Below are 24,837 nucleotides of genomic sequence, written 5' to 3'. Positions count from 1 at the left end.
CCCTGCTCTCAGCTCCCTGGGAGCGCAGGACTTGGACTCGCGGACTAGCTTTCGGAGCCACCTAAAGGAAATCTCAGGCGGCCCTGGTGCCCTCAGCTCCGTGGGAGCAGCAGAGACGCCAGAGTATCTCTGTCCGGGCTCCTGAGGGAGGTGCGGCCAGCAGGGCGCTAGAGGAGGAAGAGGGGCTGCTGGAGAGAGAGCGAGCCAGGTTCAGGTCCAGGGAGGAGAGACAGAGCGCGCGAGGCGGAGACCTGGAGGGAGAGGAGCTGCGGAGAGAGGGGTTAGGCGGCGGGAGGCCCGGGAGCGTTACATGTGTGTGGACTCGGGGAGGGCGGCGGGGGGCCGCTCCTCGGGGCCGTCTGCCTGCAGGAAGGAGTCCACGGACTTGCTGCTGAGGCGGAAGGGCATCAGGCGGCGGAAGGTGCCGGGAGAGTAGGGAATCTGCGTGCGGGCCCTCTGCGAGGGGACCACCGTCTCCCCGGGAGACAGCCAGGGCGGCAGCCTGGCCAGGAGGCTGCGGTCCAGGGCCTCGTCCGGAGAAAACACAGGGTTGTCAATTCCTAGGAGAGAGGGCAGCGGCTAGTCAGCCTCCGGAGAGCCCCACGGCGGCAGGGGAGACCTCGCCGGGGCCGTCACCTGCTGGGTGCCCTGGAAAGTTAGGGTCGCCTGGAATAGGGTCACCGGGAAGGTTAGGGTCACCTGGAATAGGGTCACCGGAAAGGTTAGGGTCACGTGCCTTTCAGGTTGCGGGCCCTTCCCCCACATCCATGACCCCACACGCCACAGGCAGCACAGGTAACGTCTACCTTCCCTCAAGACATACCCCGCCTGCTCCCTGCCCGGCCCACGTCTCCCCGGACAGCAGCCTCCGAGTTGGCTGAGGGGGCACTCAGTGGGTGCCAAGCAGGACCCTTGAGAACCCACAGGAGACCCCACCCCCCCAGGTCCCAGCGCCCCTGGTCCAGTGACCGAGCTCCCTCCTGGGGCAGCAGGAGCCACCCCTCCCTTAGTCACGACGCCTGTGCCCCGTCCCCACCTGCAGGGGAGTCGGACGCTGTGTCCTTGGTGACACTGGCCAGGAACTCGATTCCCCCACTCATCTCATCATAGTTGGGGGGCTCCTCGGTGTCTGAGAGTTCCAAGTCTGGGGAAGACAGGTTGGGGTGAGGACTGGGGTCACTGGGGGGCTGTCCTCACAGCCCAGTCAGCGTGTCCATCAGCTCTGTGCACAGAGGTGCAGGCGGTCGGGACCCACAGAGAGGAGGGCTAAACCGCAGGGCTGGAGGAGGGCGAGGAGGGACCCCACTTAGAGGGCAGTGTCCCTGGAACCCCATCCTGGGTGGGTCTGCAGCTGGGGCCCTGACCATGCCTCCCCTGCCTGGGTGGCTGGAGGGTCCCCAGAGGGGAAGGTCCTGAGAGGGGAGGTTCCCAAGACGGGAGGGCTGGGGCTGGGAGGTGGTGGCTCCCAGTCCCAGCGTTCCTGCAGGGCCCTCAGCGCACCTTTCTCCTTGATGGTGAAATTCTGCACAGGGCTCTCCATGGGCAGCTTCCCATTGGGGATGCTGCTGTTTCTCTGCGGAGCAAATGTAAAGCTGCTCACACCCCGACACAGCCACACCCAGCCCTGACTGCCCCCGCTCCAGGCCCCAGCCCCGCCAAGCCTCCTGGTGACCCAGCCTTACCCGCTTCTGGGCACGCTCCCGCTTGTACAGCTTGGCTGCCTTCTTGTTCTGGTTGAGCCCCAGCTTGGTCGACTTGAAGGACTCCAGGCGCTTCCGCATGGTCCTGTGGAAGATTTCCCGGTCCTGTTTCTCATCCTCCGTGGGCGTGAGCTCGTGTCGGCTGTACAGATGCTTGTACTGCGGGATCAGGCACGGAGGTCACAGCTGTGCCCAGTGCCGGACACCCTCGCCCTCCTGCCGCAGGAGCTGAGCACGGATCCCCCGTGGTCCCAGGAGGGGACGAGGAAGCCGCCCCACGGGGGTCCCTGCGGGGTCCTCCATCCCCCAGCCCGCGGTGCTCACCTCCTGCCGCGGCTTGTACAGGTACTGCTGGAGCGTGTGGTGCGTGACCATGTCCTCTGCGTCCCGGATGCTCCGCCGTCGCTGCTCCAGAGACTGCATGTCTAGGCAGACAGCGCTGACGTTTTCTCTCCTGCGTGGGGACCAGCGCTGAGCCACACAGGCTCCCTCAGGGCGGGGTCTCTTGCGCGCCCCTCGCCTTCCCACGGCGGGCATCTGGCCCTGGCTGCCTCCTGCGTGCCCCTCGCCTTCCCACGGCGGGCACCCGGCTGGGGCACGGGGACATCTGCCACCTGGCCAGCCCCTTCTCCCCTCGGGGCTTAGGCTGACTCCCCACGAGGCCTTCCCGGCCTCCTGTCTGAAGTGGGTCCCTTTCCTTACTGGTCCCTCTCCAAAGCCCTGGCTGTAAGACTCGGGGACCCCAGCATCTGCACATCTGGCAGAGTGGACCTCCTGTGAGAACTGGCTGTGAGCTGTGGAGCCCAGGGCCAGAGGAGCAGTAAGGGTGGCATGGGGACCAGGACAGGCTGCTCTGGGCTAGCGGCAAACACGTCAGGCCTGGCCCCCAGTCCGCTGCTGCCCCTCCCTTTCACCTTCCATCCAGCACTAAGGGAGTCTGGCCACGGCCTAATACAGGAGGGCTTGTGGGAGGAGACACCCACCCCCTCTTTCTGCACCTCTCCCTTCTTCCATGCCACCCCCAGGCCAGGAGCCACCACAGCCCTGTCTGTGACTCTCAGCTCCTGAGGCTGGGCCCTTCCCCGGGGAAGCTGCATGACCATGGCCACGTACAGGAGGTAGGAGACAGAGGCCTCCACGGTGGACGATCGTGGCGTGAAGTCCACGTTGACCACGTTGTCGGTGCTGGGGGAGCGGATGAAGGCCAGGGACCCGCGGCGCTCTCCCTGTGGTCAGGAAGCAGCCCGGTCAGTGGCTAGCTTCTGCCCTAGCTGCTGCCATTGTGTGCCCTGGGGGGGAAGCGCCCACAGCTCGGGGCCCAGGGAAGGCCTTGAGACCTGAGCCCCGGGTTCACGCCTCACAGCTGCAGAGGGAGGGGTGGAGATGCCAAAACCAGGAGATCAGATTTTGAGCCCCTGTCCGTCTGAGGCCACAGCCAGGCTGCTGCCTGAACTGGGCAGAGGTAATGCTTGTGGGAGGACACAGTGGTCTGAGTGTGAAGGGGTAAAGCTGCCTGGGACTTGGGATGTGTCTGGGGAAAGTGTTGATACTGCAGAATCATTGAAGTGGTCTCTGTCCCTGCAGGAGACCCTAAAACTCCATTGGCCTCATGTCCAGAACTGAATCAGGTAGAGAACGGAGCAGAGCCCAATGGGGCACAGAAGCCACACAGCTGAGTGCCAGAGGATGGAAGTGGGGCCGCCTATGTGTCCTCAGACCCCACCCGCCTGATGGCAGGGCCTGGAGAGCATGAGGTTGTGCAGGAGCACAGGGCAGAGTGGGCTTATGGCTGGAGTCAGTGTCCCCAGGGCCGGCAGGGGCACGGGTGTGGAGGGAACGTCAGCTCACTGCACTCAGACCTCGCCAGGTGGGCACCCGCGCCGCCTTCAGTGTGCAGGATGCTTCCAGGAAAGCCCCCGGGATCGGGTGGGTGCCGCTGTTCCCACTGAAGATGCGGCCCCCAGTTCACTGCCCACTCGGGGGGGCTTTGAGGGTCATTGGTTCTGAGGGCCCTCTGCCTGCTCTTTTGCTTCTAAATCCAGCATCTTCTGTATGACCTTTGTCCCTCTCCTGCCACCCCACGAAGACAGACGTGAGGGTCAGGGGAGCCACGGTGCTAACCGCCACTCTGGGCAGGCACAGGCGAGGGCTGTGGAGCACCCGGGCACGTGGGGTCTTTGGAGGGGCTGCTCCCCACACCACTTCCCCTGCCCCTGCCGAGCCCCGCTGTGGGGTGGGGGGCGCAGGGAGAGAAAGCAGCTGCCCTGTGTGAGAGCCAGGAGGGACACCGGGCAGGCAGATGCCACCCCAGGTGTGGAGACCCCCGCTACTGAGTGACCGGGAGGAGGCCACAGGCTCCCCACATGCAGCTGAGCCCAGGGTTGTGGTCATGGGTCGTGGGTCAAGGATGGTGGCTGGTGTGGTTGGGGGAGAGGCTCAAGGCCCGCCCGCTAACCTTGTCACCTATGTGGGGGTGAGGGGAGCCCGCCAGAGGCTAGAGCCCCCACTGCCCCTTCCCACCCTCCAGCCAGGCTCCAGGCCTCCTAGGGCCAGAGTATCTGAGCTTTCTCTCGCTTGCCGGGCCTGTGGTTTGGGGGTTTGTGTGGAGCCTGGTCCAGGAGCCCTCCTTCCTGATCTGCACTGGCTGGCCCTCCTGACAGCCCCAGGCCCCCGTGCCCTCTGCCAGGAGGTGCCTTGCCACTCGGCGTGGCCCCAGTCACGGGTGGCACATCTGGGGTGAATGCATGTCAGTGGAGGCAGAATCATTCTGTCTGAATGAATGGAGTTTCCAGGCCCCCACTGGCCCTCTGTGTGAGGGTCTGCAGGGTTTGGCAGGACAGGTCTTTCTCTCCGGCGAGAGCACCCACCCTGACCGGCTGCTGGATGAGGGCACCAAAGCTCGCTAGGGAGGGCTCTGTCCTTAGGGAGGAGCTGCAGAATCCCTGCAGCTGTGCCCCCAGGCCCCGCCTTGCACACTTCTTGAAGCCAGGGCGCCCCTGGGGAGGTCAGGGCAGGCCGGGGAGGCTGAGGCCCACCTGCCATAGTGGGCAGGTGTGGGAGCCAGGGGCGGCAGTGGCCTCGGGGCTGGGTGGGGCACCTGGCCTCTGGTCTCTGGAGCAGTCAGGGGCTCTGCAGATGCTGAGAGGCCTGCTCACAGTGGACTGGGAGATGCTGCAGCAGCCTCAGAGGCATGGCCGGCCCACGGCGGGAGACGGCCCTGCTGCTGCCCCTCTGCCCGTGCGTGTGCACCTGTGGGCACCTGCGTGTGCTGGGGCAGGCCGGGCTGTACTGGGACCAGGTCCCGTAACAGCCTACCTGCTTACCGTCCGCTCCCATCTCTGGGGAAAGCAAGGGAGCTCGGGGTCCTAGGACCTGACCTCAGCGTTCACCCCCCACCAGCACCGCAGTCACCAGGACTGTGACTCAGTTTACCCCACGAGAGCCCCTGGGATTCCCAGGGCATCAGAAGGCCCATCAGCCTCCCATGAACTGCTGGGGAGGGCCTGGCCTTGGGACGCGGGTGCAGGGGCCTCTCCTCACTGCCCCCATGGCACCCACAGCCAGTGCCCGAGCCTACTGCAGCCCCGACCCGGCAGAGCAAGCGGCTCTGCTACCTCAGCCACGTAGCTGATGGCATCCTTCAGGTTCAGCTCGTGGAAGACATTCAGGATCCGGTCTCGAGACTTCTGGGCCGACCGCCTCATGAGGACCCTGCTGAGGAACTTCCTGTCGAAGTGGGACCACCTGTAGGGACAGACCTCGGGTGTGAGCCTCAGGTGACAGGCGCCCTAGAGCCCGCCGGACGCGTGGCCCGGCCCCTTCTCTCCTGAATTTTGTTTGCTATAGTGACCCTGTAGGCGCGTTTAAAATGAGGGAAGCAGCCCCTGCCACGCGCCCAGGCCGTCCGCCGTTCTTCCGCCTGTCCTGTTGGATGGAGGCCGTTAGACGCATATGAAACTGCATGCCGCCTCCTCCAGAGGGTGGCTCAGGACACGGTGGGTGTCAGGCCTGGTCGGGCAAGGGGGCTTCGGCCACGTGGGGGGCACTTTCAGCTGCACAGGAGGAAGGGCAGGGGCGGACAGACACCCTGAGCCCTTAGACTTGTGGGAGCCAAGCTGACCAGAGTGAGGTTTTTTTAGCCTAAGGGAATTAGAGTATTCACTGGTTATCCGGATCAGAAGGGACGGTGGCCTGGCCGGACTTTTAGAGGAAACTCTGGGGCACAAGGAGGTGATGCCTGTCACTCTTGGACATGGGTGCAGCCGACAGAGCCGCCCTCCAGGGCACAGGGTGGGCCCGGGTGAGCTTGTGTGCTCACACCTGGGCAGGCCCCGTGGCAGCAATGGCAGCTCTCCTGTACAGGCTGAGTTTCAGCCACACCAAGAAGTCAAAGCTAACTGAGGCCGTGCCTTCCGAGACCCCCGGGATGGCCCCTGGGAGGCCAAGGAGTCGGGGACTGGGTACCTGGAGCAGAGTCACTATGGCCACGGAGAACCGCAGCTGAGCTTTATGAAGCCACGTGGCCACACCTCCCGGTGCCTCCACCCCAAGCAAACACAGATCGCTCAGAAAATGGGAACCCAGGGCAAATTGTATGTGCTCCTTACTGCGTTTATTATAAGTGTCACATGTTTTTTATAATAAAACATAGGTGATTTCACCTTAATGGATAAACTCTTTTTTTTTATTTTGGGACGAAGTCTCGCTCTGTCACCAGGCTGGAATGTAATGGCGCAATCTCGGCTCACCGCAGCCTCCACCTCCCGGGTTCAAGCGATTCTTGTGCCTTAGCCTCCTGAGTAGCTGGGATTACAGGCCCACACCACCACCCTTGGCTAATGTTTGTATTTTTAGTAGAGACGGGGTTTCACCATGTTGGCTAGGCTGGTCTCAAACTCCTGACCTCAAGTGACCTGCCCGCCTCAGTCTCCCAAAGTGCTGGGATTACAGGCTTGAGCCCTGCCAGACAAAATCATTTTAAATGTTGACTGATACTAACCCTGTTTATGATGTGGAGAAAATAATCTATTTGCCTTATTTTCAATTCCTACATAACAATTTGGAATTAACTGGGCCACATGAGAGGGCATCTCTATTCCCTGGAAGGAGCACAGAGAATTCAGCTCCTGTCCCCTCACTCGGTGGCCCCAACTCCTTTCCGCAGCACCTGCATGTCTCGGGGCACACCTGGCACCTGGCCTCATGGGGCACCGGAGCCCTGACCAAGCCTGGACTCAAACAGTTACGCATGTGGCTTCTGGCTCTTCCGAGTGGAGGATGTTTCCGGAAGCCGGGCTGTGCGACACAGCCGGGGCCGTCCCAGCCACTTACTTGTCTCTGAGATAATTGTGCCCGATCTGTCCAGATATGTCCTCGATGGCCGAGAGGATGTGGTCGAAAGCCTTTCAAGGGAAGAAAGACATGAGCGTCTCGGGGCGGCCAACCAGGGAACATGAGGTGCCCCTCCACTCCTGGCCCAGCCCCGAGGAACCCACCAGCCCCCCTCACCACGCCCCCGGCCTGGACGCAGCCTCCTCTCCCCTCCTGGCCCAGCCCCGAGGAACACACGGTGCCCCCCGCCACCCCACAAGCCCCAGACGTACGCAGCCTCCTCTCCCCTCCTGGCCCAGCCCCGAGGAACACGTGGTGCCCCCCTCACCGCCCCACCCCCAGCCCCGCACGTATGGCGGCCTCCTCTCCCCTCCCGGCCCAGCCCCGAGGAACACGCGGTGCCCCCCACCGCCCCCCCCCAGCCCCGCACGTATGGCGGCCTCCTCTCCCCTCCCGGCCCAGCCCCGAGGAACACGCGGTGCCCCCCACCGCCCCCTCAGCCCTGCACTTACGCGGCCGTGCAGCTTCTCGTTGAGCCGAGGTTCCCGGTGCTCACTCCTCTTCACCTTCAGCCACTGCACCAGGGGCTTGATGGTCAGGCCCTGGAGGACAGGGTCTCGTGACCCTGGTGCCAGGCAGCCCCCATATCCCGCTGGCCCGGCCGGGTGCACCACACAGAGCCACCTGCCCCGGGGCCCACAGACGCCCTCCCTGCTCTCCGGGCACCCAGCAACCCGCGCCCCTGCTTTGCAGAGGAGGAAGCAGCACCCGGGGCCTCATCCACCAGCGAAGGCCCGGGAAGAACATTTTTAGGACAATTACGCTTCCTCCCCAGTGGGGCCACGTGAAAACCTACAAAACGGCTCCTAGTTACTAAAATTATGAAACCCAATTAGGGTCTGGAGCCTGGAAATGCTTGTCCTGAAGTGCGGGCCCGGGCTCCCCTCGCAGGCGGGGCCGAGACCCTGGGGCTGGCTGGGCCGGGCCTCACCTGGAAGATGACGGTGAAGAACACTACGATGATGGTGGTGCTGACGAACAGGTTCTTCTCCTTGACCTTGTCTCCGTCCAGAAGCACCACCAGGGCAAAGGCCACGGCCCCGCGCAGGCCCCCGTAGGACAGGACCACCTGGTCAATGGGCTCCAGCTGCACCATGCGGTAGCGGTTCAGAAGCCAGGTCTGCAGGACCACACCTGCGGATGGGGCGGGCACTCAGCTCCCCGGCCGCCCTCCCAGCCGCAGGACCCCAGCCCCGGGGCGGGCACTCAGCTCCCCGGCCGCCCTCCCAGCCGCGGGACCCCAGCCCCTCCGGGACAGCGTCTTGGCGGCCAAGCGTGTGCTGACGAAGAACAGCGGCACCCTAGATACGGCGTCCCCACGCCACGTCCCTCGTCACCATCCACCCGGAGCCACACGCGGCCTGGCGTCTCCCCCCCACGCTCCGTGCATCACACACACGGGTGCTGGGGGATGGGGCTGGGCGGGGGCGGGGCTGTCTTGCCTCCCGTTCCATCTCCCGTGCCACTGACCCTGTCTTGAGGCACATCCCGTGGAGTCAGTGGGAAACCAAGTGGTTTCCCTTGGGGTTCCAGAGCCTTCCACCCCAGCCCCGAGGCTGCCACCCTCAGGTCCTCTCCTCTGCCTTGCACGGGGCTGCACCTCCATCTCCCTGGGCCCAGTAGAAAGCCTGCACCTTCCCAGAGACGGTGCTGGCCCATCGGTGGTCCCACGGCCGCAACCTGGCCCCGCCTCACCGATGGCCCGGTACACGGAGATGAAGACCAGCGTCAGGAGCACGAAGGCCGTGTTCCAGGTCCAGATGAACGGGTTCACGGCCGAGATACCCAGGAACATGAAGATGATGGTCTCGGCGCTGCTGGCCAGCATCTTCATGGTGTAGCGCACGGTGGTGGCCGACTGCTCCGAGATGTTGGCCTTCACGTACTTCTGACAGCAGATGCCACAGAAGGTGATGCTGCAGGGACAGACGCGCCTCAGGACACAGCCACCTGGCCTGGCGCCCGAGGCCCCCGTGTCCGCCCAGCCCCCCACGGCCTGGCGCCTGTAGGCCCAGAGTCACAGCTGTGTGGTTACGGGGGCCTCTCCCTCCCGAGCCAGGCTGGGCCACCAGGGTTCCTGCCCACAGCCCTGCGGGGGCCACAGGCGGCATCACCGTCATGCAGATAATGGGCACCGGGGCTGCCTGCCAGCAGGGAGGGCAACAAAGGGTTCCAAAGTCCCTCCCCACCTGACCTGTCTCAGGGTGGGCACTGCTGTCGGCCCACAGAGAATTCAGTGGAAACGCCAATTCCTTATTTTAAAATTTAAATAAATTCTTCGCCCCACACTGAATTCCCACCCAGCCTGGGAGCGCCAGCAGAGCGGGCAAGGCGACGGGACATTGCTCTGAAGGTCCCGCGCTAGGATAGAGGGCAGGGGAGGCCCTCCATTTCCTGTACTTCCCCTCATGGGGGTTCACGGGGAACTTGGTGATGCAGAGCCCAGGGCTTCTGCCACACACACCCCCGGTGTCCATGTGGCTGGCACCTCCCTCCGAGTTGGGGTCCCCCTGGCTGGCTCGCCCCGCCGGGCCCAGGAGGGTGTGGAGAAGCTCGGGTTGGGGTCCCCCTGGCTGGCTCGCCCCGCCGGGCCCAGGAGGGTGTGGAGAAGCTCGGGTTGGGGTCCCCCTGGCTGGCTTGCCCTGCCGGGCCCAGGAGGGTGTGGAGAAGCTCGGGAGGAGGGCGTGGAGAAGCTCACGTGTGTGGGAGGGACTCACGCGAGGATGGCCGACAGCGACAGCATCTCGGACGTCAGGTAGGACAGGTAGGAGATGATGAAGACGAAGCCGGGCTCGATGATACGCACATGCTTGGTGAAGCGCGTCACCAGCGACAGCAGGAAGGCGAAGACCACCCCCACCAGCGTGCCCCCCAGGCTCACCACGAAGAAGGACACTGGGTAGAGGACGCCCTTTGTGGCCGTGCTGGCCTTCCGGGCCCTTCCTTGCCAGGGGTTGCCTGGTGACCCCGCGGAAGTGCCGGGAGCCCGGGAAACGGGGGTGGATTCCTCACTCTCTTGGAGATCGGGCCTGGTCTCAGCACCAGCCTTGGTTCAGCAAGTGGGGAGGACCCTCCCGTGCCCCTGGGAGCCTGGCCCCAGGCCCTATCCAGCCGTCTGTCTCAGGAAGACCTGGCTGCCCTCATCCCTGTTCTGGGAAACACCCAGGAACCCCCAGGACCATGTCAAATCGTGTGTGAATCGCTCTGGAAGGGGACGTGACGTGGAAAGAAGGGCCCAATGTAGCAGCTTTGAGTGCAAAGCTTTTTTCTGCATGGGCTGCAGGCCAGAGAAGACAGTTGGCCCCAGAGGAGACACGGCCGCCCACTCCCCCTGACCCACGGCTACACACCTATGCCCTTCACGCAGTCCACGCCGGTCACATTGTCACCTCCCAGCGCCACGAAAGATTCAAACACATTGTACAGAACCTGCAGGGAAAACGGGCAGGGCGTTGGGTGGTCCTTGGTTAGCGCCACCCCCTCTCCGGGGCCCGGGCCTCGCTGGACTTGGCCCGAGTGTGGAGCCCACGGCACCTGAGGCCATTGGAAGGAAAATCATCACAGGGCAATGGTCCCCAAAGGGGAGAAGGCCAGAGCCCAGCAGCCAGCAAGACACAGGGGGCAAAAGAATGTTCTGGAGGGGACCAGAAGCTTTGGAGCAAAGCTGGCCTCTTCCTATCCTCTGCAAAACAGGGGCAGCTGCAAAGCTCCCTGCCACTTGAATTCTGAGTCTCATTTACGGAGACAAACCCAGGGTGTCAGTTTGAGTGGCTTCCCTGCTGTGCTGGCTCTAGCCCCTGCCGTCTTTGCATGTTTTTAAACCTTAGCCCGGCAAAACCCAGAGATAAAATGCGGGGAAACCTTATCCACGCCCTGGGCTCCACGCCCAGCAAAGTGGTGACGCAGGTGGGACCGGCCGAGGGCCGTCCTGGGTGGGCCGAGGCCCCTGGGGAGAACCTGGCTCTGCACCCAGCTCTGTGTCTCTGGCTCTGGCCAAGGTGGGAGAGGACCCTGGGGCAGGCGTGTAAGTTGGGTTTGCAAATGCAGGCTGGGGTTGGGGGGCCCATGAGGGTCCCGGGGTCTCTTGGGGCCTTCTCGGAGCTGGGCTTTTTAATGAAAATCCAGCTGGGAGGGAAGACGACCTCTTGGGAGACTCTTGCTTCTCCGGTGACGGGAGCCGCAGGGCTGGGGGGCACACAGGGCTGTCACTCTATTCTCGATGAAGTCTCACTTCCCAAATTCCCCCGAGAATATCTTTGCAATCTGGAGTGCGACACCCACAGGACTTTCCTCTTTCCAAAACCCCTAACGGAACATGAGAGGCTGACAGGTTTCAAACCGCAGGCACTTTCAGAGGGGAGAGGAAGCTGACCCCACCCTTCCCTCTGGCTTCGTCTGCAGGGTCCTCGGGGCTGGGGGAGGATGGGCAGGGGCGGCACAGGGGCGGGGGCAGTGTGGGGGCTGGGATGGTGTCGGGGCCGGGCCCAGGGCTGGCCTCACTGACGGTTCCTAGGAGGGCCACTCTGCACATGCCCCTCGGATCACCCCATGACTCACTTCCGGGAGACAGTGGCCCCATTTGGTGGGATTGGCTTTGAAACATCACGATTGTCACTGTGAAGTAGTAACCATGTTCCTTGGGGTTCCTGAATCTTCTCCTGGCCTTACTGAGTGCTGATGTGGCCTTTGGGCCTCTGTGGAGGCACCGTCCCCGCCTCCCGGAACACCATCTCCTCCAGGGACACCCACACACCATCCGGGCTCTGCCGTTAGCACCAGCTCTGTTTCCCTCCCTTCACCTCTGTCATGGGCCAAGTTGTGCCCCCGAAATTCCCATGTTAAAGTCCCCAGGACCTGGGCATGTGAGCGTATAAAAGGGGAGTATGGCACAGTGAGGTCACCGGGGTGGACCCTGATCCAATAGGACCCGTGCCCCTGTGAGAGGAGGCGACTCGGGCACATTCACGCAGGGACGGCCACGTGAGGACACGGGAAGGCACCGTCTGTAAGTCCAGGACCGGGGTCCCGCAGGAGCCCACCGCACTGACACCGTGATCCAGACCACACTGACACCCACCGCACTGACACCCACCGCACTGACACCGTGATCCAGACCACACTGACACCCACCGCACTGACACCCACTGCACTGACACCGTGATCCAGACCACACTGACACCCACCGCACTGACACCCACTGCACTGACACCGTGATCCAGACCACACTGACACCCACCGCACTGACACCCACTGCACTGACACCGTGATCCAGACCACACTGACACCCACCGCACTGACACCCACTGCACTGACACCGTGATCCAGACCGCATTGACACCCACCGCACTGATACCCACCGCACTGACACCCACTGCACTGACACCGTGATCCAGACCACACTGACACCCACCGCACTGACACCCACCGCACTGACACCGTGATCCAGACCGCATTGACACCCACTGCACTGACACCCACTGCACTGACACCGTGATCCAGACCACACTGACACCCACCGCACTGACACCCACTGCACTGACACCGTGATCCAGACCGCACTGACACCCACCGCACTGACACCCACTGCACTGACACCGTGATCCAGACCGCACTGACACCCACCGCACTGACACCCACTGCACTGACACCGTGATCCAGACCGCACTGACACCCACCGCACTGACACCCACTGCACTGACACCGTGATCCAGACCGCACTGACACCCACCGCACTGACACCCACTGCACTGACACCGTGATCCAGACCGCACTGACACCCACCGCACTGACACCCACTGCACTGACACCGTGATCCAGACCGCACTGACACCCACCGCACTGACACCCACTGCACTGACACCGTGATCCAGACCGCATTGACACCCACCGCACTGACACCCACTGCACTGACACCGTGATCCAGACCACACTGACACCCACCGCACTGACACCCACCGCACTGACACCGTGATCCAGGACGGTGTGAGAATAAATGTCGTTCAAGGCACTGCACCTGCGGTACTTTGTTATGGCGGCCCTGGCAGATTACGCGGTTCCTATGGGATTTTGTTGTTTGCTATTCACGTATTTATTTTATTTGAGATGGAGTCTCGCTCTGTCACCCAGGCTGGAGTGCGATGGCACGATCTCGGCTCATTGCAACCTCTGCCTCCTGGTTTCAGGTGATTCTCCTGTCTCAGCCTCCCCAGTAGCTGGGATTACAGGCACCTGCCACCACCCCTGCCTAATTTTTGTATTTTTAGTAGAGACGGGGTTTCACCATGTTGGCCAGGCTGGTCTCGAACTGCTGACCTCAGGTGATAAACCTGCCTCGGCCTCCCAAAGTGCTGGGATTACAGGCGTGAGCTACCACACCCAGCCACTCATGTATTTTTTAGGAACTCAGGAATGGGTGGTAGTAACTGTGGGTCCAAAGTCACAGACGCTCTGGGGACCAGGAGGGCGGGATTTCAACAGTGCCATCATTAACCCTGAAGCTATGGAGTGGGCGGGCAGGGCCTAGGAACTGTGGAAGATACAAAGAAGCCTCGCGAAAGCTGCCAGTCGTTCTGAGCTGGGAGGAAGGAGGTGGAGGGACGGGACGCCCCCGGGAGGGGAGTTTGAGGACAGGGTTTCACGCCCTCCTTTGCTGACTGACTGATGGGGGGTGAGAGGGGGCCCAGGCCTCCCACGGCTCGCCTGCTCTGGAGCAGTGGTTCTGTTGCTCACCACGGTGACTGCGTCGTTCAGCAGCGACTCCCCGAAGACGATGATGAACAGGACCTCGTTGACATGCACCTCCTCAAACACGGCCAGGACGGCCACCGGGTCCACAGCAGCAATGAGGCTGCCAAACAGGAGGAAGTCCAGCAGCCCAATCTGCAGGTCGCCTGGAAGACAAGCCGGGCCATGGGGCAGCTGCAGGACCTGCCACCCGAGAAGGAGGGCCCTGGGGAGACGCTCGGCTACGGGTCGGGGGTCTGAGCCTGTCTGGCTGGCGCTGGTGGTGTGGGGAGCGGGGTCAGCTTCCTGCGTCCCTCCCACAGAGTCCCAGCCCCCTCCAGGGAAGGCGGGTGTCTTCCGAGGGGGCCATCCCATCTGAGCAAGACAGACAGACAGACTGACCCTGGCCCCGGCCCTCTCCTCCATCTTTGGGTGAATGGAGGCAGGTGGGTGCAGGGGCACTGCATGCTGGGGAGGGATGGGGGCCCATCGCCTGGAGTGACGTCCCAGCCCAGGAGAAGCAAGTGGGGCTGACCCAGGACAGGCCTGGAGCCGGGACACACAGCACCCGGGGGTACGGCCCGGCAGGGGCAGGTGGGAGGGCCGTTGGGGGTGTGGGGGCAGATTGTGGGGATGAGCAGGGCTGCGGTGGGAGCAAGGGGGCCTGGAAGACGTGGGTCCATGTGGTCCCTAGCTCCCGGCCGGCTTCCCTCCCTGCATCTGCCTGTGGGCTCTGGTGCCCCTCGCTGGGGAGGTTTTACTGAAATGCAGCCTCATCCTTCACAAGTCTTTGCCATTCAACGCAGGGTTCAGGCCTCGAGGAGGCCATGTGGGGGTGCCAGGCTCCAGGGGACCCTCAGGGAACTGAGTGTGGCCACGTGGCCCCAAGAGTCTGCCCTCGCTCACGGCCGCAGGGCTCAGAGGACACTGGGCCTCCTTGCTGCCTTCCCAGCCGTGAGGGTCCAGGGACCAGGAGACGCCAGGGCCGTGAGGGTGTGGGAGAGACCACCCAGGGAGGGGGATGCCCCCGACGAGTCCCCCCACACAGCTGCTGCCTCTCTGCTGGGCTGGAGCCGAGCCCACCACCCCTCTGGGCTGAGGCTCGGGCTGAGGCTCGGGCTGAGGAGGGGTTTGTCCCTGGAGCCGGACGGGCCCCAGGAGACAGCAGAGAGCAGCCTGGCCAGGGGTTTCTGTGCTAGCGCCTGGGAGGGGACGGATCAGGGTCATCTCTGCGGTGACTAAACCCCAAGTTTGCTGTGAGCTCCTAAGCCCCGGCAGCCTCTGGCCAGTGTCACAACACCCCGAGGAAGTGACAGATGCCAGAAGAACCAGCGTTCAGGGAGTTAAAGTTCCATGTTGGAACGGGAACCACACAAGCCTTCTCCACTTCCAAACTCAGGCCTCAGGACGCAAATCCCCTTCAAGGTCATCTTTAAACGCGGCCTCCTGGCACGGCCGTCCCCAGGGCAGTGATGGCCCCCATGGATGTCCTGGGGTTGGCCGCGTTCAGACTCCCCAGCCGGCAGCCTTCCCGTCTGGACAGTTGCCCACGGCCGTGCCAGGAGGGCTCATGCCACCAGACCGCATGTTCCAGGCCTTTCTCCACCACGTGCTTTGCCTGTGCAAGGGCCTCTGATGCCTGAAGCTCCCGCAGGGCCTGTCCCCACACTGCCCAGACAGCACCCGGGCCAGCACTGCCATGTTGACCCTTTCCCATGGGGCACGTTTGGCCTTGAGATGCTCCACAGGGCTTGGCCTCTGGTCTGCAGAGATCAGTTGCAGCCTCCCAGCTCTCTCGGACTCCCAGGAATGGGACGGAGCTGCCGGCCATGGGCATCTCTGCTCCAGAACCTCAGGCAGCACCCAACTTTGACCAGCTGGGCCCCAAGGCTGAGCGCAGGCCTCCAGCATTCGTGTCACCTGGGGAGCGGCCTGCCTCAGGGGGCACAGCGATGGCCTCCAGCATCCACGTCATCTGGGGAGCGGCCTGCCTCAGGGGGCACAGCGATGGCCTCCAGCATCCGCGTCATCTGGGGAGCGGCCTGCCTCAGAGAGCACAGCGATACCTGGGACACGTGTTTCCCATGAGGAGCGTTGTTGGAGGACGGTGGAGTCCAGCGTGGCGAGGGGCAGGGGTGGAGTCCAGCGTGGCGAGGGGCAGGGGTGGAGTCCAGCGTGGCGAGGGGCAGGGGTGGAGTCCAGCATGGCGAGGGGCAGCGGTGGAGTCCAGTGTGGCGAGGGGCGGGGGAGGGCCAGGGGTGACGTCCCGGTGTGGGGAGTCCTCCAGGGCTTCATGGTGCAGGTGCAGCAAGGACGTCCTCCAGGCTCCGCCAGTCGCACCGAGGACATTCTGCTTCGTGCAAGGGAAATCCGGCAGTGTCTCTGGCCAATGCTAGGCGGGGACCATTGTGACCAGTGGCCACAGAGCCACGGAGTGTGCCCGGCTCTCAAAGGAGCGGCCCTGACGGCCAGACTGATCACAGGCTACTCCATCCCACACTCTACACAGCTGGGAGGAAGCTGGGATCTCATGGGCGAGGGGCCATCTGGCAAGGTAGGCGTGAGCCTCGAGGGGCCACGGGTCCAGGAGTCTCTGCTACAACCCCTGAGGCTTTCCCTTGGGTCCGGTGGCTAGGGCGGCTGCCCTGTCCGAGGTGTGTCCTGACCACCTATGGCATCGCCCACGTGACGGGCCTGCCATCCATGAGCCTGTCTGTGCCCTCGGCAGCTTTCCCTTGGCAGCTTTCCCTGGGCTGCGCCTGGTGGGTGATGCTGGACGGCAGGGGCTCCAGGGAGGGGTGAGAAGGCCCCAAGGGACCATGTGCTGGGTGAGGCGGCCCCAACCCGGGAGCTCCTCTTTCTCCATGCGTCTCCTTGGTCTCAGGTTTCAGCCCCTTGATTCCCATGGAGAGGCCGGGCCGTGCTCTCCCTTGAACCAGACGGAAAATCGCCAATTCTTATGAGTCTGGTTCAGCTGGTGGATTTGTTTGAGACTGAGTTCTCAGACAGGTGAGGGCGGCAGGTGCCGGAGGCCTGCACTCAGCCGTGGCGCCCAGCTGGTCAAAGCTAGGCTCTGCCTGAGGTCCCTGGACCCACCTGGTCAAAGCTGTAGCATCCCCGGCAGCAGCGGCGGGCATCAGGGCTGCACCACACCTGGCATGTTGGGAGGCGCCAGCCATGCGTGGTCTGGATCCGGGGCGGGAGGCAGTACCCGAGAGATGAAGCGCCCAAGACCAAAACCGTGCAGCAGTTCTGGCTCCGGATGTGGCTGCAGCCACGTGGGTGCAGCGGTGGCCGAGCGGCTCTGGCATACAGGCTGGGAGGAACGGTGCCCGATACACCAGGCTCTGCAGTCCTCCTCGTCTCCCTGGGACCTGGTGGCCGGCGAGTGTGGACGGACCCCTACCTCTGCCCAGTGCCGGAGGAAGAGCGGCAGCCCCTGGCCACCTGCAGCCCCCAAGCCGAGCTGCCGAGATGGGAACTCCTCCCCAAGCAGAACATGTGCTGGGGCCTGGGGTCGCGCAGGGGACTGGCCTTGGTCACGAGGGCCTACGGGGCTGCCAGCCACGTTTCTCACCTGACACTTACCGCCTGGAGGCCAGGGTGCGGCACCCCGACCTTTCTGAGCTGAGGCAGCCCCGCCCCTCCTGGACCCCACCCTGATCCCGGCTGGGGCAACAGTGGCGCAGACTCACCCATGAGCCCACTGAGGAAGACGCCGTAGAGGGACAGCCCGGTGGTGGCCGCGTTCCACACGGTGCCCACGACGGCGTACAACAGGATGGTCCCCAGGTTGCCGAAGAAGAGGCGGTTGGGCATGAAGTAGCCGGCATCCAGCACGATTGGGGGCAGCAGGTAGAAGAAGAAGACGGTGGGCGTCAGTGTGAAGGACGCGATGTGGTCGGCCGCCCAGACGATGCCGCCCAGCACCAGGCCCAGCACGATGAGCAGGGCGCTCTCGGGAACCACGCTGGTGACCTTGTGGGACAGGTGGAACCCTGTGGGGGACGGGAGGGAGGTCAGGGCCGGGCTGTGAGAGAGGGGAGGGAGGTGTGGGGACTCATGGGGGAGGGGAGGGATGTTGGGGCAGGGCCTGTTGGGGAGGGAAGGAGAGGGAGGTCAGGGGGGACTCGTGGAGGAAGGGAGGAAGGTGTGGGGACTCACAGGGGAGGGGAGCGAGGTCGGGGTGGGACCCGTGGGGCAGAGGAGGGAGGTCAGGGTGGGGCCTTGGGAGAGGGCAGGTAGGTGGGGGGAGCCCATGGGGGAGGGGAGGGAGGTCGGGGTGGGACCCGTGGGGCAGAGGAGGGAGGTCAGGGTGGGGCCTTGGGAGAGGGCAGGTAGGTGGGGGGAGCCCATGGGGGAGGGGAGGGAGGTCAGGGGTGGGACCTGCGGGGGAGGGGAGGGAGGTCAGGGCAGAGCCCTCGCGGGAGGGGAGGGAGGGCCAGGTGATCAGGTCCCACAGGGCTCAGAGCTGCAGGCATCTAAGACCTCCCCCGACTTTTCAGGGAGCCCAAGAGGGCTGGGAAGGAGGAGAGTGCAGGGGCAGCTGCTGGAGCCCCCAGAAGGGAGTCAGTTGGAGGAGGGTGCCGGTGCTATGGGGTGGAGGCCCGTGCTGGATGGACGGTGGTGGGGGGGGTGCCTCTGACCTGCCGCCCCACCGCCCGGCTGGTTCTGGTCCCCCGGACCCCCAACTCGCTCTGTGCCTTTTGCCTTGGTGACCAAGGTCTGAGCTCACCCTGTCCCTGACGTTGTGGCCAGAGCCTGCTCCCACTTGAGGCTGGCTGTGTTTCAGACCCCTCCGGAGGGGCCCCATGGAGGCTGTGGCCCCCTCTCCTCGTGCCCCTCTCCTGGGATCACAGCCCCTGGGTGGGGCCTTCTAGGAAGAGTCTCTGGGTCCCGCCACTCCACTCCGCACAGGTGAGCTTGAGGGTGGACAGCAGGCCCTGGGGACCCCCCGTGGAGCTTCACCCCGTCCCCCAGCACCATCGCCCCTGCCAGGACCTCAGAGGCTCTGCCCGGCCCTGTGGGTGGGGGTGCAGGCACCAACCTATCTGGGCCATGTCTCCTGTGTTTTAATTGGACTCAGAAAAGGAAAAAAAAGGTGATGAGAATTCCTGCGCTCGGCCTGATTTCAAAACAGCGGGAAGGCTGACAAATGAGGTGCGTCCTCCGGCTTAGGTGATGTAAGGGATAATGAGCTTCTTCATTCCCTCAGCTGCTGGTTATTAAGTCTTCTTTGAAATTCAAAGGAAAGTTGTCTCCTGAGATGGCCAAGACCCCATTTAAGCACAGAGCAGCGGGAGCGGGGGGGCTCCCTCGAACACCACCCGCCCCCGAAGAATGTGTCAGCACAGCTGGAGGGGCGGTGGAGGCAGTGGCCGCGTCCCACCCTTCCCGACTGCGTGGCCCTGACGAGCTCGGCCCTCCCTGCCTGTTTTCTCCCTTGTAATTATGGAGCTCTTGCAGGGCCGGGTGCTGGCCCAGAGGAGGGAGGTGCTGTTCTGGATTTGCCGTTCCTTCCCCAAGGATGGTCTTACACCAAATACCACGGGTGGCATGGGCCCCTCTAGGGAGGGTGGCAGGCACAAGCTCCGCACCTGCCCGGCCACCAGCACTGCACTGCGGTCTCCCGACCCTGTCCCCAGGACAGCGGCTCTGCCTGCTGCTCCAGATTCCAAAACACCAGCCCCGGGAGGGATCAGGGTTCAGAGGCTCCTGCTTTCAGGATCGGAGGTCCTGCTGTGGACCCCCGGCCCCACCATGTGCCCCACAGGCTCTCTGAGCCCCCCGACGGCTCCCCCACTCCGGGCTGCACATCCTGCACAGATCTGAGCTCCACACCTGTCAGGCAGGGCAGCAGGGGTTGGCCCGGGGAGGCTGGAACCACGCGACAGTGACGACCAAACCAGGGGAGGGCACGGTCTGCAATGAGGGAGGGCCTGGCCTGGAATGAGGGAGGGAGGCTGTCCTTGGGGAACACGGAGGGTGAGCTCCCTGGAGTCCTCGGGGCCCCGCTCAGAGCTGGCCTGCAGGGTCCCGTCTGCTCCAGCTTTCAGCAGGAGAGCATCCACAGGGTTGACCTTGCTCTCTCCCCACAGCTCTCCCTTCTCTAGAAGGTGCTCCCCAGCTGGGAGTGGCTGTGATACACGTGAGAAGTCCTGGGGCCCTAACGCGTGCCCCGACAGCCCCGTCCTCAGCAGCGCCCTCCCCAGATCTGGGCTCACGGGGATGGCAGCCCAGCAGGAAAACAGGGGCCCCTCTCCTCTGGGCTCCACGGCCTGGTCCCTGTGGTGGCCAGGGACAGACCTGGCCTCGCAGAGCTTTGGGAAGAGATATGGGTGGCCTTCCGGGCCTGCGAGGGGAAGGCTGTGGCCTCTGCTCAGGGCAGCCTGGGGCCCCCTCCACAGCCAGGACTCAGCAGGTTCTAGGCTGGCCTGGGAGTCTGCACACTAAGGGCTCCGAGGCCTTTGGGAGTCCCGCTGGGGGTCCCTGTGGTGCAGGAAGGCCTGGGGCAGGTGTTCCCGCCTCTGTAGCCTCCTGATTTCTTTAATAATGTCTAGAGAGAAGTGGAGTTTACCACTTCCTTCCTTTCTTCCTGAGCGATGTAAATCCCAGCCTTGGTGTCCCAAGCTGTGTTAGGAAGACCAGGGTGGTCTGTGCCCGGTGCCGGCGCCTGCCCACCCGCAGGCTGACCCGCGCCTCTCACATCTGTCCTTGGCAACGTCGTCACCTCCGCTGCTGGCAACGAGTGCCTAGCAAAGCCCAGCACAGCCATGGTGATGGCGACCCCCTGGAGGCTGCCCAGCCGCTGGCGAGACCCACCCAGGCCGCTGTTTTCTACACGATGCACATTCTTTGCCTCTGCCCATGTCCCAGGCTGGCTCCTGGAGGGGTAATCGGCTCACCTGTCCTCCTCTTTTCAGGGTCACAAGACCTGGGAGACGGTATTTGTCCAATAGCGCTTGTGGAACAGCCAGTGGGGCACGTGTGGCCCCTCGGTGCCCGCCGGCATGTGGGCTGCTTTGAGGATAAAATCCAGTGACCACAGAGACTGCGTGTCCCCAGGTGGGGGGCACCGTGGCCGCAGGTCAGACCTGGGAAGCAGCGGGAGTCTCGGAGCTCCTGGACGCCCTCGCCCTTGGTGGCTGCAAACACTTGGCCCGGGGTCTTTTTGTTCAGGGCTTGGGTCTTTTAGCCACAGTCTTCCAAAATTAGGTTCACAGCGATCACCACCGTTGTGAAGCCACCCCAGACAACTGTGGGCCAGCAAGTCAGGGACACAGGGACACAGGGACACAGGGACCAGCTTTGTCTTTAAAAACAACAATGCAACTCTGTGCCCTGGGGACTCACAGTGCTCCCCGCACCATCGCCGACCCTCCCCACGCTCCACTCCCCGCACCATGGCCGACCCTCCCCACGCTCCACTCCCCGCACCATCGCCGACCCTCCCCACGCTCCACTCCCCGCACCATGGCTGACCCTCCCCACGCTCCACTCCCCACACCATCGCTGACCCTCCACCACACTCCAGTGAGGCCGCTGGTTACTGTAAAAGCCTGTTAACTGGGACACTGGTGGGTGAGGGACAGGCTGGCTTCAGACCAAACACTCCTGCTCAGAAGTAAGCCCTTAAAATCCACAGAAAACATCCTCTGACCTTGGTAGTTGCTGAGAAAATATACATATATACACACAAATGCCACATAGGTGGGAGGGCGGCGGTTTCCAACATTCTGCCATCCGGGGTTGGAAAGGGTGTTGGACACGCCTTTCCCATGTGCGGCGGCGTCCGAGGGCAGCTCCTGCAGTCTTCAGGGTGTGTGTGTGTTGAGAGCTCACCTGTGTCCTCCTTCATGGGACATGCCGTCCCACCTGCCCACGGGGGAGGAGCCGCACCCATCCCCACCGTCCAGGCAGGCGTGAGCCGCATCTCCTGAGGGGTCCAACCTAACAGCCTCTGACGACCTGTGAGTGACGCGTGAAGGACCCCGTTCTGTGAATGTGTCGGCTTGCTCCCCTGCCGGGCACTGATCCTTTCCTATTGACACGAGGTTCTTCGTAAGCTGGAAAATCCAGCCTTTGCTTATGTCTTCAGCAGCAGGTAGATTTTCACTTTCAAAAATGTTGCTCTCGTCTTTCCACTTTGTCTTCTGTCATTTTGCTCCATGCAAACGTCTTTTCTTTTTATAGTTAAATTTATTGGTCTTTCGTTTTATGGCTTCTGAGTTTTGTGTTATGCTTAACAAAGCCATTCCTGCTCATGTTTCCTGCTAAACTTTTTAGCAGGAAAAATAAAGGCACTCAATTAAATTTTCCTTGAAGGCTGGACTTAGTGGTTCACACCTGTAATCCCAATACAACAGTTTGGGAGGCCAAGGCAGGTGGATCCCTTGAGCCCAGGAGTTCGAGACCAGCCTGGGCAACATGGCGAAACCCCGTCTTTACAAAAAAAATTCAAAAACTCTGCTGGGCATGGTGGCACACAACTGTAGTCCCAGCTACTGAGGAGGCCGAGGTGGGAGGATCACCTGAGCCTGGGAGGTTGAGGCTGCAGTAAGCCAAGATCGCACCACTACATTCCAGCCTGGGCGACGGAGGCCTTGTCTCAAAAAAAAAAAAAATTTTTTTTTTTACTTGAATTTAACAGAGAAAATACTTAAAAATAGTTGCAACTCAGAAGGCCCTGCTAGCCTCAGAGAGACAGTCTTTCCCCACAGATGTCTGTTCCTGAAATCCCTGAGCCTGGAAGTGGATCTGGGTGGCACTGGTGGGTGCTCCCGGTGCCCATGCCGCTGCCCCGCAGGTGTCCCTCAAGTCACGCCACTGCTCTGCCTCGGGCGACACGATGCACTGGCCGAATTCCCTCCAGGTGCAGGAATCAATGCCCCCCCACTGCCCTCAAAACCTGGTTTCTCTGCTCCCGGGTCTCAAATCCGGGTTCTTCCCTTGACAGCTGGTGTCCACCCTCGAGCATTTGCGAATGTCAGGCTGACACCTCTGTGTCTGAGCCTGTCTGGGCACCGGGACTGCCGTGAAGGACACAGTCAGCCGGACTTTGCTTAGTTCACCTGTCGGGGCCACTTGTTCACGTTCATCTCTGTCTGGTTGTCAGAATAAATTGTTTCCACCAGGAAACAAGGATATCTCTTAACACAATTGTTCTATTCTTTGGTTCTTCCTCCACTTCAAAGAAGCTTCCTGAAGCTTCCAGATCCCCTGCAGCCCCCCTGAGCCGCTGACCCTGACCCCTGGGAGTGAAGCCTCATCTGCCCCTGTCCCAGGTGGGGTCGCCCGGCCGCATCCCCAGCCTCTGCCCCTGTCCCGGGTGGGGGCCGCCCGGCCATATCTCCAGCCTCTGCCCTCCGACAACTCAGGCACCTGCCGGTCAGCTATGAAGCCTTAGCCTCGCTTGTGGGAGTCCCCGCCTCACGGATGCCGGCCTCCTGCCTCGGCCACCGCCCTCCTCTTCAAGGATGCTGTTTTGCCTCCGGTCGCTCTATCTTGCCTTTTTTCTCCGCACTCCTGGAAGTCTCTCGGCCCTTTCGCTCTGACAGTGGCTTGAGCCTCGGCCGCCACTTCCGCCCCTGCTACTTCGGGGCCACGTCTCGGTCCGACGCTGCGGGGTGCTTCTAACTGTGTCTTCTCTGTGAACGTCCTCACGACGAACGCTTCCGTTCCACTTCCCACCCTGGAGCTGCTGCTTCCGGGACTCACACATTCCGGCCATTTCTGTGGTGTGAGGTAAGGGCGGGACTCCTTCTGCTTCTTGTCACACTTGTCCCAGGCTGGGCTCTTCCCCGCCAGCCCCACTTCCTGCCTTCCAGCATCAGCCCAGCCACTGAGCCCTTTTCTTTTGAGACATCATCTCGTTCTGTCACCTGGGCTGGAGTGCAGCGGCACCACCTCGGCTCACTGCAACCTCCGCCTCCTGGGTTCAAGCGATTCTCCTGCCTCAGCCTCTGAGTAGCTGGGATTACAGGCGTGCGCCACCACGCCCAGCAAATTTTTGTATTTTTTGTAGAGATGGAGTTTCACCATGCTGGCCAGGCTGGTCTTAAACTCCTGGGGTCAAGCGACACGCCCGCCTCGGTCGTCCACAGTGCTGGGATCACAGGCGTGAGCCACCATGCCTGGCCAACCGTGTCTTCTCCCCTTGCTTGTGCCTGCCGTGGAAAGTTATGTGGACATTCTCTGCACAACCCCGCTTTGGGAAGAGTGCCCCTGCTGGCCTCGGCTGCCTCTCCTGGGGTGTGACTCCCTGCTGAGCTGGCTTTGGGTGGGACACTGCTTTCTACCCATTCTCCTGTGGCAGAGGAGTCCTGCAGCGTCTCCTCTGGTATCAGATGGCAGTTTCGCCCCAGCCAGGGTGGGGGTTCTCCTGGGCTTCTGCTTCTTCCTCCTGAGGAGGTGCCAAGGCCAGGCATCTCCTTGGTGACCTCTGCATCTCCCTGGTTTGGGACACTGGACTGGGGACCAAGAGAGGGGAAGGGTCTCGTTCTCATCTTCTTCTGAAACCAGGGGCTCTGCGGTTGATGGACGTCCTCAGAGGGCGTCCTCAGCCTGGGGCTGGTCTGCTCCACACGGCTTTTCCCAAGGACCCATGGCCTCCTCTTGAACGGCAGTCTGCATTGTAATTAGCTGGTGAAACCAAGAACCCAATTGGTTTTAAGAGGCAATTTGCTAGTAGTTTGGCAATTAAGCACACAATGGACGTTTGGGAGCCAAGTCCCTGTGCTGTGAGCCCTGCAGGGTCCAGTTCCCGCTGCCAGTCGGTATTGAGTGCCAGGGACTGGCCTGGCATGAGGGCCTGACCCGGGCGGTGCTGTCCACATGCACACAGCCGGGGCCACCCCGCCTTCTGGGGGCATCTGCCGGCACCAACCAGGCCTGGGCCTGTGGTTGGGGCCTGTTCCACAGACTCATTCCAGGCAAGGCGCTTACTTACTGCCACAATCTGCACATTTTTAGGATGGGATGACGACACTTGGGTTCCAGGGTCCCTGTGTGGAAACGTCCCCAC

General features: G+C 62.7%; 1 protein-coding gene and 1 long non-coding RNA gene across 3 annotated transcripts in view; one reads left to right on the top strand and one right to left on the bottom strand.

Moving 5' to 3' along the window:
- The window catches only part of SLC9A3 (solute carrier family 9 member A3), a 53,890-nt gene that overhangs the window by 4,136 nt on the left and 24,917 nt on the right, over window positions 1-24,837 (bottom strand). The window contains exons 2-16 of one of the 2 annotated variants that reach the window (XM_031003175.3): window positions 17,510-17,812; window positions 13,821-13,981; window positions 10,442-10,520; window positions 9,809-9,986; window positions 8,787-9,007; window positions 8,023-8,225; window positions 7,544-7,633; window positions 7,032-7,102; window positions 5,315-5,444; window positions 2,814-2,926; window positions 2,025-2,154; window positions 1,683-1,859; window positions 1,501-1,573; window positions 1,037-1,144; window positions 311-560 (exon numbers count right to left, since the gene is read on the bottom strand). In XM_031003175.3, coding sequence (XP_030859035.2) covers window positions 311-560; window positions 1,037-1,144; window positions 1,501-1,573; window positions 1,683-1,859; window positions 2,025-2,154; window positions 2,814-2,926; window positions 5,315-5,444; window positions 7,032-7,102; window positions 7,544-7,633; window positions 8,023-8,225; window positions 8,787-9,007; window positions 9,809-9,986; window positions 10,442-10,520; window positions 13,821-13,981; window positions 17,510-17,812 — 2,287 coding nt within the window. The remainder of the gene's footprint in view (window positions 1-310; window positions 561-1,036; window positions 1,145-1,500; window positions 1,574-1,682; window positions 1,860-2,024; window positions 2,155-2,813; window positions 2,927-5,314; window positions 5,445-7,031; window positions 7,103-7,543; window positions 7,634-8,022; window positions 8,226-8,786; window positions 9,008-9,808; window positions 9,987-10,441; window positions 10,521-13,820; window positions 13,982-17,509; window positions 17,813-24,837) is intronic. The other variant, XM_055367780.2, reaches the window with a different exon arrangement.
- Window positions 2,148-6,366, top strand: LOC115931217 (uncharacterized). The gene is made up of 2 exons (XR_008673303.2): window positions 2,148-2,947; window positions 3,285-6,366. It is a non-coding gene; the product is annotated as an uncharacterized lncRNA (long non-coding RNA).

This window comes from Gorilla gorilla, chromosome 19 (genome assembly GCF_029281585.2).
Source record: "Gorilla gorilla gorilla isolate KB3781 chromosome 19, NHGRI_mGorGor1-v2.1_pri, whole genome shotgun sequence".
NCBI lineage: Eukaryota > Metazoa > Chordata > Mammalia > Primates > Hominidae > Gorilla > Gorilla gorilla.
Note: the sequence above shows the minus strand (reverse complement) of the source record. Positions and strands in the feature narration are given on the sequence as shown.